Source organism: Oxyura jamaicensis, chromosome 4 (genome assembly GCF_011077185.1).
Source record: "Oxyura jamaicensis isolate SHBP4307 breed ruddy duck chromosome 4, BPBGC_Ojam_1.0, whole genome shotgun sequence".
In the NCBI taxonomy this organism is placed as follows: Eukaryota; Metazoa; Chordata; class Aves; order Anseriformes; family Anatidae; genus Oxyura; species Oxyura jamaicensis.
Window position 1 is genome coordinate 67959256 of NC_048896.1, and position 14601 is coordinate 67973856.

At 40.3% G+C, this 14601-nt stretch overlaps 2 protein-coding genes across 11 annotated transcripts in view; both read left to right on the forward strand.

Moving 5' to 3' along the window:
* The first annotated feature begins 575 nt into the window (after positions 1-575).
* On the forward strand, positions 576-8408 carry PDCL2 (phosducin like 2). Its single transcript, XM_035324377.1, has 6 exons — positions 576-644; positions 2680-2800; positions 3366-3456; positions 5896-6039; positions 7680-7888; positions 8245-8408. Exons 1-6 carry the CDS (start codon positions 576-578, stop codon positions 8406-8408), a joined length of 798 nt encoding a protein of 265 aa, XP_035180268.1.
* A 3316-nt stretch (positions 8409-11724) lies between these two features.
* Positions 11725-14601, forward strand: part of CLOCK (clock circadian regulator) — a 62910-nt gene continuing 60033 nt past the window's right edge. For 7 of the 10 annotated variants that reach the window (XM_035323680.1, XM_035323690.1, XM_035323689.1 and 4 more), the window contains exon 1: positions 11725-11849. The gene's annotated coding sequence lies outside the window, so the exon portion shown is untranslated. The remainder of the gene's footprint in view (positions 11850-14601) is intronic. The other 3 variants (XM_035323684.1, XM_035323681.1, XM_035323688.1) reach the window with 3 other exon arrangements.

The following is a 14601-nucleotide window of genomic DNA, read 5'->3' on the forward strand; positions in this document are numbered from 1 at the left end:
TCTCTGCTGTAACAGCACATAATACCACATCACAACAAAACTGAGGGAGCAGAGAATGAAAACCCAGGAGAAAATGCTACACTTCAAAAACAAACAAACAAACAAACAAAAATTCAGCAAAGAAAAATCTACGCAGCTAGAACCTTTTCATAAGTGGTTTCTATAAAGGCCAAACAAAAAGTGTGGTTTGCTTTTCACGATGATGTCCTCTGCCCCTGCACTTCCTTCATGATTGCCTGGGGACTTCTGGCAGCCTGTAGAGCCAACATAAGTGGTCTGCAGGTGGTCTACTGAATTACATTGATGATAACAGTGTCTGGCAGTTCAGAGCATGTCTTAATGGTAATAGGGCTGAAATTGGCTGAAAAAACCTGAGATTCTCTATTCTCTTAACTAAAGGAAGCTGAATAAATGGTATATTTTGAAGAAAACGAAGAGTTGTGTTGAAATATTTGAGGGTGTAATTATATTGACAGTAACCAATAATCCAGCATTGAAATGGATTGTTGTTTTTAATGCTGGACCGGCTGCCACAGTTTGAAGTGACCTCAGCCCTCCTCCTTGTGCTTGCAAGCATGGGTGAGCAGCTGGGACAGTTTTTGCGATCTGAGGATCCAGCTTTGTACCAGCTGCCTGCTGTGAAGGTATAGTGAAGCTGTGTCATCATTAGACTGTGCTTCAAGATCTCCTCTACGAGGATGAGGGGCAGCTGGGGCGGGAAGGCCGCCTCATGGGCTGCAGGTCTCCCCGTGTGGGCCCAAGTGGCCCAGCATGGCCGTTAGAACCGGTGTGGCACGGCCCCAACAGCCACTGGTGGGTCAAGCTAGCGGCCTCTTTGAGGAGCGGCAGGGCAGCGGGGGGAGCCATGCAGGTGGGCACGGTGACCGAGGGCGATGGGAGGGTTGGGGCTGGGGACCGCAGGGAAAATGGGGAGGCTGAGGGGCGGTGAGTGGTTGGGCCGGGAGAGGTCCCCGGCAAGCAGCTCCTTTGTGCGAATGCACCTCTGAGTTTCCAGTGGTTAGGAATTAGCCTTCGTAAATGCCCTTTAAGAATAATAAAAGACTGCACTTTGTTGAAGTTATCTAGCCAGTGTATCCCGAACTTGATCCATGTACCATCACTGTCAAAGCTAGTGGTAACCAGCGTTATCGCTGTCAACTGTGAGAAGACTTTATTTTAGTTTTTGCTTGGGATTGTGGCCTGCTAGTTGCGTAATACCGCTTCACACCAAGACCAATTTATCCTGGATCATTTTTGCCATTGCGTGGCTCCTTTGCATTTTTACCTTTATATCTTGGGAAGTTTTTGACAACATTTTCATTTATTTAATCTGTAACTATTACAGCAAGCTTGAATGAGTAGCTTCATGCCAAGTTTTGGAACGTTGGTTTAACTCAATTTGCTAAGAACTGTTGAAGGTTTACTAGTTTCTGATCTTCTCTTGCTTGAGACTGGAGCTGAGGTGTTATGAGACACCTATTTCTGGTATGTTTACTGTGACCAAGGATTCCTCATCCAATTTCCAGGAGGTTCTGTCTAAACAACAGGCAGCAGTTTGGTGCCAGGTGACAGAGCCCTGGCACAGGCAGCCCAGAGAGGCTGCAGAGTGTCCTCCTTGGAGATCTTCAGAAGCCGCCTGGACGTGGTGCTGGGCAGCCAGCTCTGGGTGGCCCTGCTGGAGCAGGGGTGGGACCAGGTGGGCTCCAGAGGGCCCTGCCAGCCTCAGACGTGCTGTGATTCTGTTATGATGATGATTTTTTTCTTTTTTAATGCCTCATAATTCTTTGCAATCCGGACACCATGGAGAAAGACTTGCATTCTGTGAAGCAGGGAAATCTGATTGTGACTTAAGACTACAAATCATACACTAAAGCATTTGTGTGGAGGCCAAATTACTTGTGTGTTACCCATGTTTCTTCAATGGCACCCATGGAGGGATAGTCCTCCTAGTTCTGTGGGCCTTTTGATACCCTCAATGTATGTAAGTCAAAATTGTCAAAATTCTTATTTCATGAAGGGTTGAAAACTTGCAGTAAGACTAATTATGTTTTTATTATTATTACTATTATTATTATTTTATTTAAATAAACATATATATATATATATATATATTTCCTATTCTAGACCCCTTAGTGGCCATCTAATTCATATGACCTTACATGGAACTTTTATTTTTTTCAATGGGTTATTTCAACTATTTTTCAGTCAAAGAAGAAAACCTCTTATTCCTTTAATTATATTTTCTATGACTCTAAGTATGCTTTTGCATGTTTATTCAAAATCTCTATACTCTATTCTTAGTAGTAATATAAAAATATTGATACAAAAATCTTCCCGTATTTAAGTGTGTTTAAGTGGTTGGTAGCCCTGGGTTTCTGAAATAGGTTTCCATCTTTTAGCTGAAATGTTTTGGAGACTCATTTGTTTGCTTACATATTAAGGGCTTTTTCTCTCCTATTTTCTTGCAGTTTTCTGTTTAGAACTGAAGAGTGACAAATGGAAATTCATGGTAGATCATGGTCCATGAAAGTATTATAACCTTTTATTTGTTACATTTTGTATGGTTGTTACATCCTTAATATATACCAAAGTAAAAAAAGGCTTTTGTTCTGTTTTGTTTTAAAAATGACATGAAAGACTGATTTGTCAGTTTAGTTTTGTTCCATAATACCAAAACAGGATCCAAATGAAGATACTGAATGGAATGAGATATTGAGAAATTTTGGAATTCTTCCTCCAAAAGAAAAACCGAAAGATGAAACTGAAGAAATGGTTTTACACTTGCAGAAGGAAGCAGAAGGCAAGTGATATTAAAAATATATGCCATTAGTACAACAAGATTTGAAAAGCTGAGGTATACAGTGGAAGCTCCAGGTCTGGAATCTTCCCCAGTACAAGGACCATTCTTTGCTATCTCCTTCGATTCAAAAATAAGAGATTTTCATAGATCACAGATTGAACAGAAACAGGAATGGAAAGAACATAATCTAGTAATCTAGTTTATTTTTCCTTAATGCAGGATACATAACAAAGTCTTAACAAATGCTCATTTAATCATTTAAAAAAATTTTTTTTCACAGAAAGCATTAAGAAAAATGTATTCTCATTTTCTTTGCAGTTACTTGTAAGTACTAGAAAATTATTGCAGTGGCTTTCTGAAAGTTCCATTTGAAGAACAGAAAGCATGAAGTTGCAGTTGCAAACATGGTAGGAACTGGAACTTGCATGTCTAAAACTGTACCTCTTGGTACCCACTATTTTCCTGCAGGCAATCAGTTTTGCATAGCGCAACTAAGGATCTTGTTTAAATATGTTGTAGTAGTAACTCTCATTTTCTGACAAGTGCCAATTTTGTTTATTTCTAGTGAAACCATATGAAAGAATGAATCTTAAAGAATTAAAGGAAGCTGAAGATGACTTTGATGAGGCTGATAGGAAGGCTGTTGAAATGTACAGGTATAGTGAGATATTCCTGGCCAAGTTAACAATGGTGTCACTATTGTACATTCTCCTGAAGCATAAACTCAGAATCTTTTGAATAGAAATGTCTGCTGTCACAACTGCTGCCTTTTACCCTCTGCTCTTTTGCCTATAGCTCTGATGTTACTGTCCTATATCTTCCCAATAGCCAGTGACATGGAGAGGCAGTTCACACCATACTTTGCTTTGAGGTTTTGTTAGAGTCAAATTATTCCCCTTTTAAAATATTAAATTTAGTCTCAAAGCTGCATATTTAAAGGAAAATAGAAGGGGCCGTGGTGGAAACCACTGTTACACATTCTCAGTTCAGCTGTACCATGCCGCTGTATGCAGAGAAGTGTTGTATATTTGAAGTGTTGTGTAGTCAACAATTTATGCAAGTGTCTGGTTAAACTATGACCCTCACCCTACCACTCAGAAGATACAGGAGTTAGAGCAATGCTGATAAATCTTCGGAGAAAGGAGAAGTTCTATAGCCCATTTTCCCTCTTTTTCTGTGTAACATTTTCTGTATAATATTTTCTGTGAATTTCAAACTGGGAGGAAATGTAGAGTTGGTCATGGGTATGCTTTGTCTATAATATTACAGAAGAACATCAGGGAAAAACAGAGTCCTGACATACATGGTTCCAACATACATGGCCCCATCTTTGTGCAAGATACTGAGTTTTTGCAGATAAAGTGCACGCTACCTATAAAGGGACTTTTACTTCAGGACGGCATAACATCAAAGAAAAAAAACTATTTCACTCTCTACCTTTTGGATAGCACTCATTTTGGGTATAGTGTGCTTTCTAAACATTGAAATAAAAATACAGTGTGAAGTTTATTATAAATTACAGCTTCATTGTATCATATGCTGTAATGCTGATAGCTGATAAACTTCGTGTTTAAAGTAAAAGATGTTTAAAGTCAGCTGTGGGCCCCTTACAAATAACTATTTTGTTTTGACTCTTATGGAAGATTAATTTTAATGGCCTTTCTATTTTTTACTATATGAAAATATTCTTTTGAAGTTTTTGTAGAAGAGAAGGCTCAAGGGAGAGCTCATCAATGTATATAAATACATGAAGGGAAGATACACAGAATGCGGAGCCAGGCTGTTTTCGGTGGTGTCCAGTGCCAGGGCAAGAGGCAGCAGGCACAAACTGAAACACAGAGGGTTCCCTCTAAACGTCAGGAAACATTTATTGACTACAAGGGTGTCTGGGCACTAGTACAGGTTGCCCAGAGATGTAGAGTCTCATTCCTTGGAGATCTTCAAAAGCCACCTGGACATAGTCCTGGACAGCCTGCTCTGAGTGTCTTGGCTTGAGCAGATGGCTTGGCTTGGGCCAGATGACTTCCAGAGGTTATTTCTGACCTCATCTGTAGTTCTGTGACATACCATGTAATGTTCTTAGGCATAAGTGTAACACAACCCAGGTTCTCATCCAACTGTTCAATAGAAGTACACCAATATGATTACCATACCATGCAGTGTCAATATATTCTATGACTTCAGGTTCAGAAAATCTTAGCAGCTTCTATGGAGACTTAGTAATTCCAGCTGTGTGGGACATTCACGTGTATATTTATGAAAATATTTTTCTAAGTACTCTGCTGTGTTCTACAGAGCTTAGTACAGTAACTAGGAAAAATGAGACATAAGCATTTTAGACAGAATAAAAGTGGTAATGTGATCAGAACATTTCCTGCCTAGATTCTCCCTGTACTTACTGCTTTTGCAGTGTTGAAATGACTAAAATAATTCTAGTCCTAACACTGAATCTAGTACTGTATTCTCATAGAAAGATAATCCTGCACACAATTAAGTGAAAGCTGTGAATGTACAGTAGCATGTATTGTTGCTAGAGTATAATAACGTTGTGCATATATTTAGTCTTGCCACTTCTATAGTGCTTTTCATTCAGTAAAATTAATAGCTGCTTGTAGTTCAACCCATCCCGGTAAGGCATTTTCACTTTCTATGTTGCGATTATTTTTGATATGAAGACTGCCATCTACTGGTTTTACATTCCAAATATTAAATCGCATAACATTAGCACTTTAAGTACTGGTAGTTCTTCCTCAAACTACTAATGTACAGAATTATAAAAACGATTTGTACCTTGTAAAATTTTCTTGCTTTGTCTCAAATGATCAAGACACTTGTTTAGTGTTTTACTAAAGTTTCCCAGATCTGATACCAATATGTAAGCATAAAGCTACGAAAACGTATTTTAATGTTATCTTACAGAACAGAGATTAGTATAGCAGCCTTTCTAACTCTGAAATGATACAAGAAGACCTTTAGCTAGAGCTTTTCTCAAAGTATTTGTTAAAAAGGAATTGAGAGAAATGCAGTAGATATTATTAAAAGATGCATTTTAGATGTTCTAAATATGCTTATTTTTATTATTGTGTTTTAATTAGGCAGCAGCGCTTGCAAGAATGGAAATGTCTTCAGAGGAGGCAAAAGTATGGGGAGCTAAGAGAAATTAGTGGAGATCAATATGTAAAGGAAGTTACAAATGCTCCTAAGGATGTTTGGGTCATAATTCATCTTTATCGAACAAGGTAATTACTACCTAGTAAGTACTTCAAAACAGAGAATTCAACTGGTAATTAAAAAGCAATACCAAGAAAAATGAAATACGATAGACTATTGAAATAGCAAGTGTTTGGAGGCAGAGGAATAGAGCATGGAGCATGGAACCTTCTTGGTTTGTTAATTCACTTTAATTAGTTTGCCTTTGATCTTTTATATTAAAGATTTATTTTGCTGTGTATGCTTCTGTGTTGTGTGCTTATGTGCTGAATCTCACTGAGATTTCTGAATTTCACTGAGAAACTGTTGTTGACTCTCTAGGCTAACACAAGCCCCTTTGAAGACTCATTGCTCAGCAGGAGTCCTTTAACAGATATTTTTTTCTACCTTCGTTTCTCCTTTAACAAGTAAGAAGCCCAGCAGGGAAAGTCTCAACTCTGAAAATCAGGAACTGCTAAGGGAGTTTGTTAGTTTATTCGTTCACCAATGTTGGTTCTCTAATGGTAGTGGGAGTTGTGGCAGGATCCAACAGAAATGTCAAACAACTACCGTGATTCGCCCACATACGTTAGCAACTCTAGCATGTTTTTCAAAAGCACTGAGAATTAATATGGGATGTTTCACGCTGTTTAAATTCAGACCAGATTTCTCTTTTCCATCTTTTTAAGCATGTGGGGAGGAAGTTTCTTTGATTCTTTTCAATTGTCAGGATTTAAGCATTATTTCCAGGAAGAAGCAGTTGGTCAATCAAATGAAATTGTTGAAATCACAGTAATTTAACTTTAGAGACTTGAAAGTAAATAGCAAGTTTTCTTCCTTTCCATTGTTTTGGTTTACTGGAGAATCAATTCTTTACTTGATCAATATGTAGATACGAGTCTGTGAGAAACCTCATAATTCCTTAGGAATGAATACGAGATCTCTGAAGTCTCTTAGGGCGAGCGAGGAAACAGTTCCCGTTCCAGAACTGTAACCTCGCCTGTCTTTGGGCACCAGAGGGTGCTGGTGGAGCTCTTTGACGGTCCATAGGTTAAATCCTCTCGAACTTCAATCCCAACAAAAATCTGACCACCACAAAGGTTAACGGACAGGAGGGGAACAAACCACGAATTTCATTGTTTTTACAGAGGCTTATGTGGTGATTGCGCTGCAAATGCTAGCTATGAGTGTAATCAACAGGCCTAGGGCGGTAATATGACTATACAGAGATTTCTCTGACACAATTTAGATTTTACTAAAAAAAATGAAGAGGTAATTAATTCAGTGTTAAATTCAACACCTATTGAAATAAATTTAAGTGAAATGTATATTAGATATAAAAAATCTCTTTTGAAGTCTACAATAAATGGACAAAATGAGTTTTAAAATCTTAGTGGATAACAAAATAGAAGTACATTGCTTGCTTGAGTTATCTGGTGGCTTTACTGACATGCTTCATAAACCATGCCTGTTATATGCATTGACAGTTTTTATTTGGACAGCTCTTTAAATCAAATGATCTTAGAAGAAGCTACATAAAATCTGTGGTGCAAACCTTATTATAATTTAAAGTAGAAACAGAATAAATGGAAAGGTACGTTTATTCTTCAAAGGCTCTGTTTTAAATAACGTTAGTTCTACAAGTCATTAACACTGGAAGCATGATCATACTCTCCTTATCCTTCCCTAGCATCCCAATGTGTTTACTAGTTAATGAACATCTCAGCCAGCTAGCCAGAAAGTTTCCAGAAGCCAAGTTTGTCAAAGCCGTTGTGAACAGCTGCATTCAGAATTACCATGACACGTGTTTACCCACAATACTTGTATATAAATCTGGTGAAATACAGCACAGATTCATAGGAGTAGCTGAATGTGGGGGGATATATCTTAAAGTGGAAGGTAAGAGAAATGCTTTTGAATAATTCACTTTATAGAAAAGTTTATGCTGTTTGTAATGCTGTTTGTAATCATTAGATCTAAAGATCTCTGCTTAAAGATAAGAGAGTTTTAAATAATTTTGTAGAAAAAAGACACAAAAAGCAAAGAATGACTTGTGTAATGCTACACTGATAAGAATATATAGTAAGCAAAGATATTTTGCAATTTCAGTTTAGATGTTTTACTGGGATAAAGCTGGGTTGTCCAAGGCTCTGTTTTACTTGTTGAGATTGAACTTGATATTTAATAAAAACTCAGTTTTTCTTAACTGAGAATTTATAGCAATTATCAGCATAAATTGTCATTTGTTATTACAGAGCTTGAATGGAAACTAGCAGAAGTTGGGGCAATTGAAACTGACTTAGAAGAAAACCCCAAAAAGGAAACTATAAATATGATGACACTGTCAAAGCAAAATACTTCTGCTCATGAAAACACCAATACAAAAAGCAGTGATGTGCTGAAGCCACATATTACTTGAGGAGAAATTTTTAATGTGGGTAATCTGTTCCAACACAAACTAGCTCAAATATAGCCTTTAAATTCCCTTTGTCAACCTTAAACAATAAAAGAGAGCTTTTCTTCCACTTGTGTATATTTGTGATTTTTAGAAGAAAGCTAATGTGGTAAACAAAAGCCCTGCTTATCCTCTGGAAACACAGAAATGGCTCCTAATGACGAGAGCCTGGATTCTTCTTTTCAGGCAACCTGCTTAAATGGAAAAGGAAGGGGAGGTATTAGCTGGTGCGCTGTGATCCATACTTTCTTATTTTATCCAGCAGAGGTGCAAGTTTAACACCTGTAATTCTCAGTGAAACGACTACAGCAGGACTCTGCTCTAAGAAATTTTTCAGTCTCTGCCATTGGGAAGCCGACCTGAAAAGAATGTGTACAGTGATATGAACACAGGATTTAGCCCTGAATCTATTGACTAATACTGTTGCTTGTTTGACACGTATACAAGCATTTTCTCCAGTGTCAAGGACAAACCTCCCACTCGTTTCTAATGCTGGTGGCTGGATCAGTTGTTCCTTCCCAACAAAAATAAGTACATCCCTAGCAAAACAGTTTACAGTCCATATGTATATAAGCACAATAAAACTGCACGAGTGAATGAAGAGATCACACTCCTGATTCAGCACTTTTATTCATTATGAGTACTGAATCAAATTGCATGGTATTTATGTTATTTTTCCAGTGACTTGGCTAAAAAAATAAAAGTTTTAACGTGCTAATGAAGATTATACACACTTGACGTGGTTTACTGCATCAGGGTGCAGAAACAAAACAGAAATGGTTCACTTAACACTTGGCACATAGATACCTAAGAAAAACAAGAAAATGAACATTAGCTTTTTTTTTCTTTCTTTTTTTTTTTTTTTCATTTTTTTCTTTTTTTTCCTTAACCAGGAGGATAAAGTAGATATGTACTGACAGGTATCCCTAATAGAAGCTTTTATTTTGCAGATTCAAAGAGAACTCATAGATATACTTCAGAGTTAATGGCTCATCTGCCACTTAAAAACTAGAAGGCTAACTAGTATGAGTTTTAAATGTAAATAGGTCATCAGTGACTTGGGATACGACTTCCCCATCGCTTCAGGTGAATACCAGTGTTGGTGTGAAAGGGGCACTACCACCCACTTGCTCTTTGCAGCAAACCTCCTTCCTGCCATTACGGCTGCAGTGAGTTACAGGAGCACAAGCCCAATACTCACTGCTTATAATTAGGCAATGTCTGAACATTATGTTGCCCCCCATGGAACCATCAGAGGGAACTTGCATTGACAGTAAGATTCAAGAACACAATATTTCTAGAAGGAAGTAATTTCACAAAACTACTATTCCATTTCTAAGCTTTCTGTCCTGTTCTTTCAGAAGCTCTAAAAATATGTTAAAAGGCGAAGATGCATTAAAAAACATTGCCTCAGTTAGGCTATAACCTTGGCACAAATACAAGTGTATGTGATCTGCCCAGGTGTGTTGCCTGCTTTGATCTTGACAGATCCCAAAAGGTAAGGGATTTGCAAGCTTCCAAGAACAATATGGTACTGCAGCACTGCAGAAGGTTGGTGTTGCTCTCCCATGCCTACAAGGTATACTTGTAGTCGAGAGATACGCTGTAGTATCTCTGCTGTGTTTTTCTGAAGAATTACTACTGGTGACTAAAGATCCTGTGGCAAATTTTATACATACAGCTTGATGCTAATTTTAGCCTCTGGGTTTCTTGGCCACATTCTATTCCTGGCAATCATGTATTTTTGTTGAAGATGTTTCTGCATTTTCTCCTTCGAGTTTCCATCCCTGCTGTGTTATCCTTACTGCATTTCATCATAGCAGCATTATTCCTTTCCCTAAGTAATTACATGATTAGCTTCGTTTATGTCAATATTCCTCCACTGAAAGCTAGAAATGGAGTATTATATACCAGTAAATATCAAAAGTCAAGTGTTTTTTACTAATGCCTTTCACAGTTTTTCCGGCAGAAAAAATCTGGCTCACTGTTAATTCTTTGGCAGCATTACAGCTAAAAAAGGTTCGTGTCCCCACACTACCTTTGCGTATGGTCACAAGGTGAATCAAACAGGGAAACTGAGCTACCTGAAAAGTAATCCAGAAAGGAAGATCTATGAGATTTTGGCAGCCAAATTAAGTTCTTACTTCATTCCAGACGCAAACAAAAGTTACATTTCTATAGCTACACATTGGTAATTATAGTCTGAGGTGTATCACTGGGAGATCAACTGAAAAGTAAACATCCTTGGAACTGAGAAAAATGGGAAAAGTTACATACTTCTGCCACTAGGCAATGCTTCATTTTACAAAAGGCAGTTTGTTATGCAGGCAGAACAGGTTTATGCTAGAATAATCACTGCACATTGTAAGCATCTTGCAGTCCCACAGCAGGCAGTGTGGAATACCGCCTGGAATACGTTACAGCTATACGTAAAGCCTGTGTAATATCAGCTAGTTATCTGTTTGATTAACTGTGGCACTATTTGCATTTATTGCCTGGACTGTGTTTCACAACTTAGTCTGCGAAGTCCATAAGGTATAACAAATGCGAGCTGTGGCTAAGGTTTAAAAACTCACACATACACAAAGATAGGGATGCCAACTTTTATTTTCAGACCCTCCTGCGAACTCCTATTACAGCTCTATCTTCCTGTGAGAAATGATGTATTTTGTGAAGAAATTCACCACAGTGTAGTTTTAACAAGAATGCCTCGAGCCTCCACAGGGCACCCCTGCTTATCAGGTTCACAATGACATGTTTATTGAGTGGCTAGAAATAAATTTATTTTTTTAATTAATTAATTTATTTTTAAAGGAAGGACGGGCAAGCGAGAACAAAGGGCTGACATTCAAGCCCCTCAGTCAGAAGGCTGAGAGCCTTCCTTCAGTTCGGCGGTCCCGACCCGAGCGGGGCCAGTGTCCGTCAGAGTTGGAAGACTTAAAACGCCCCGGGGGCCACGGCCAGGTTTTCCCGTCAGGCCGTGTCCCCCCTGCCGGCATTAGGAGCGCTGTGCCCCTCAGGGGGCCGCCCAGCCCCGCACTCCCCCCGTCAGGCTCCTGCGGCTCCCGCCCGCCATTTTCCCCTCCGTGAGGTGAGCCGGGGAGAGGTGAGCCCAGGTCAGGGCTCCGCGGCTCCCACCGCGCCTGCGCGCTCCGCTCCCCTCCCCTCCCAGCGGGCCTGCGCGGGATCCCCAGTCCCCACACCCTCCCTCTTTCCCTCCCTCCCTCCGCGCATGCGCAGGCGGCGGGCCCGGGGGGGGGGTACGCTGCGGCTGGCAGTGCGCGGCGGCGCAGGCGCGGTGGGGGCAGTGGCGGGCCCGGCGGCTGCGGCGGCGGCGGCGGGAGGAGGAGGAGGAGGAAGGAGGAGAAGGGAGGAGGAAGGAGGAGGACGGCGAGCGGCAGCCCGGTACGTGAGGGGCCGACAGGGGCCGGCAGGGCGGCCCCGGGGGCGGTGCGGTGCGGGGGGCAGCGCTAGGCCCGGTGACCCACTTTGCTCCCGTCACGGCGCCCCGGGCGGGCCTCAGGGGGCGGCGGGAACGCCGCCGCAGGTGTAAGTGGGGAAGAACGGTGTTTTCTTCCCCTAACCGAGCATATTCACGCTAACGCCTTCATAACCATACTATTCCCGTATAAAACCAGACCGACTGAGAGGAACAGGCGAAGTGAGGTGCAGGTCCAGCCGCGACGTGAAGCGACAGCCAGGCGCAGAGCACCTGAGCGCCGCGCCGAGCCCCCAGCCCCGCGCAGTGAGGGGTTTGCCGGTGACACACTGACAGGCGGTGCTTCTGGGGGCACTGTCGGCTTGAACAGGCCCGGCTGCTCCTTGCTCCCTGCGCTCACCTCGTTGCTGCCCCCCTCAGCTGTGCCAGCACAGCGGTTCGTGGAACTGTGTCCCATAACTAGGTTGGGGAAGTGATCCAGGTTAAAATTAAAAACCTTTTTTTTTTTTTTTTTTTTTTTTTTTTTTTTTTATATGGGGTTATATTTAACCTGGATCATTGCTCTGGGTGACAGGTGTGCCAGAAGGCAAGAGGATTGTTTAAGCAAACACTCCGGTGAAAGAAATGCTTGAGAAACACACCTCATCTCTGGCAGTCCTGGCAAAGCGCAGTGTGAGCAGCTGTGCCACTCTCTTCGGTCACACAGGAACAAAATTGATAACGTCTAGGAATATTCAGGGTTTGGGGGCTGTTATTATAGACAGTATCTGGTTGCTAAAATAGAGGAATTTTATTCAACAGGATAAAATACTTTACAATGTATTTGTTTTTGAAGAAGCTACTGATTCTCATATATATCAATTTAAGATACTTTCTCAAAATCGTTGAAGGCTTTGTTTTCAGATAGACCAAATACTAAATGTGGCACTGAGTGCCAGTGCCTTTAAGGGATAAGAGTTCTGATGGTGTGGTAAGAGTTACCTCTTTCTAAGAAATGGTCCTAATGGCAAAAAAATAAACCTCTAGGTTGATACTAATAGTTTAAAATCTCTTTCAGGCATGTCTTTTTTTGCTTGTTTCTTCTGTTTCGCGTTCTTACATTAAAAAGTTTAACAAATACAGGTAAAATAAAAGGATGTGAAGAAAACAATGAGTGTTTTTTTTTTAATTAATGCCTTAGGGAGCCTGTAAATGCCCTTTTTTCTACTTTTTGTACTAAACAATTTAAAAACTGAGTGGTAATTAATTCGTAGTGTTGGCTAATTATCTTGTTAGTATAGAATTTAATTTAGGTTGGTTCTATCAGGGAAATTGTTGCTTCCAAGAAGTTCAAGCTTTTGCTGTTTTCTGGACAAAACACTGCATAGTATATGCATAAAAGATGCATAGTAACAGAGATAGCCATAACCCCCTGCCCCCCAACATGTTATTTATATGAAATGATTGTATCAACTTGAAAAGTTTTGATTTTTTTTGGTAAACAACGGACTTTTTTCCCCCCCTTGGTGTAATTTTATGTGTTTGAAAACAGCCCCTCTTTAGCTATACACCCTTTTGGGGAGAGATGCGTGGTTCGCTGTCTGGAGCCTTACAGCTTCTGTGTAATTTTGTAATTTGAAGAATACGGATATTCCTTCTCTTAGAATATAAAATGAGTACCCTAGTATGTTTTATAATGCAATCCACACCATATAGGTATAAAGAAGTGAAATCATAGCTAAGGTGTCTTCATTTTCAGCACATTGTAATGAGTTTCTCTTGAGTAGAAGACTGGTAGATGTTTGAAGAGGTCTGTAGTAAAGAAACGTGCACTTCTACGTTTCAGCCTTTTTAAAGTACTCATTTCTGTTTGAATGCTAGAAATTGCAAAGGCCAGGTGATAAAGCAGATCTAGAAGTGTTTCCTTAGTTAGATGGTATGAGTAGGTAGTTGGGTAGCAAAGACAGTAGTGGTTCCTGCCCTTCTTACCTTCTCCTTACTTATTTTGCAGAGTATTGTTATCCGTTCTTTGTTAACCGAGCTGGGCGACCCTGTAAGGAGATGGCTGCCAAACGGCGGCCAGACCATTCAGCTTCCTCTCCTCTCCTGCTGGTCCTGAATTACTGGCAATAACATCATTATTGTGAATTTGGTAGTGTTTCAAGGTAGAAAGAGGTGTAAGAAGGGCACCTTTGGTCACATTACAGAGCCTGAAGGGGAAGATGTCAGTGAACTGGGCACAGGGAAATACAACTGTATCTGTTGGGAAGATGCTCATCTTGTTAGCTCAGTGGATGGGGTTCTGTGGGAATTGGAAATTTGGATGTTCCCCGTTCATTTGTTGTAGGAGTTAAAGATGTAAAATGCAAAATTGTGGCAGAGGAAAGAGACTTAAGGTTAATACAGCTGGGTGCTGCCCTGAAGGATTGAATTCTCAACCCCTACTGCTGCCACAAAATTCCTTTGTAATGCAAAGGCCGCTTTAATTTTGGCATGCCTCATGCCTGAGTGTTTAATTTTATAGCCTTAATATTCTCTCACCGTACTTTTTGGGTATAATATAAATTCTTAATTATAGCTGCTTTTGGAATACATAATCATATATTTAAAAGGTTTCCGTGCTCCACAGCTCCCATAATTTCATATTATGTGGAAGCAGTGAGGCTTCATTTGTGCTTAGATTCTTGCCTCAGTTTAGTCGTTTACACGCTTTGGACTCTTTCCAGCTGTTACATTTTG

Coding starts and splice junctions, on each gene's coding strand:
- PDCL2 (XM_035324377.1), top strand. CDS start 576: ATGGGTGAGCAGCTGGGACAGTTTTTGCGATCTGAGGATCCAGCTTTG. Junction 2,801..3,365: donor CTTGCAGAAGGAAGCAGAAG/GCAAGTGATATT, acceptor GTTTATTTCTAG/TGAAACCATATGAAAGAATG. Junction 7,889..8,244: donor GATATATCTTAAAGTGGAAG/GTAAGAGAAATG, acceptor TTGTTATTACAG/AGCTTGAATGGAAACTAGCA.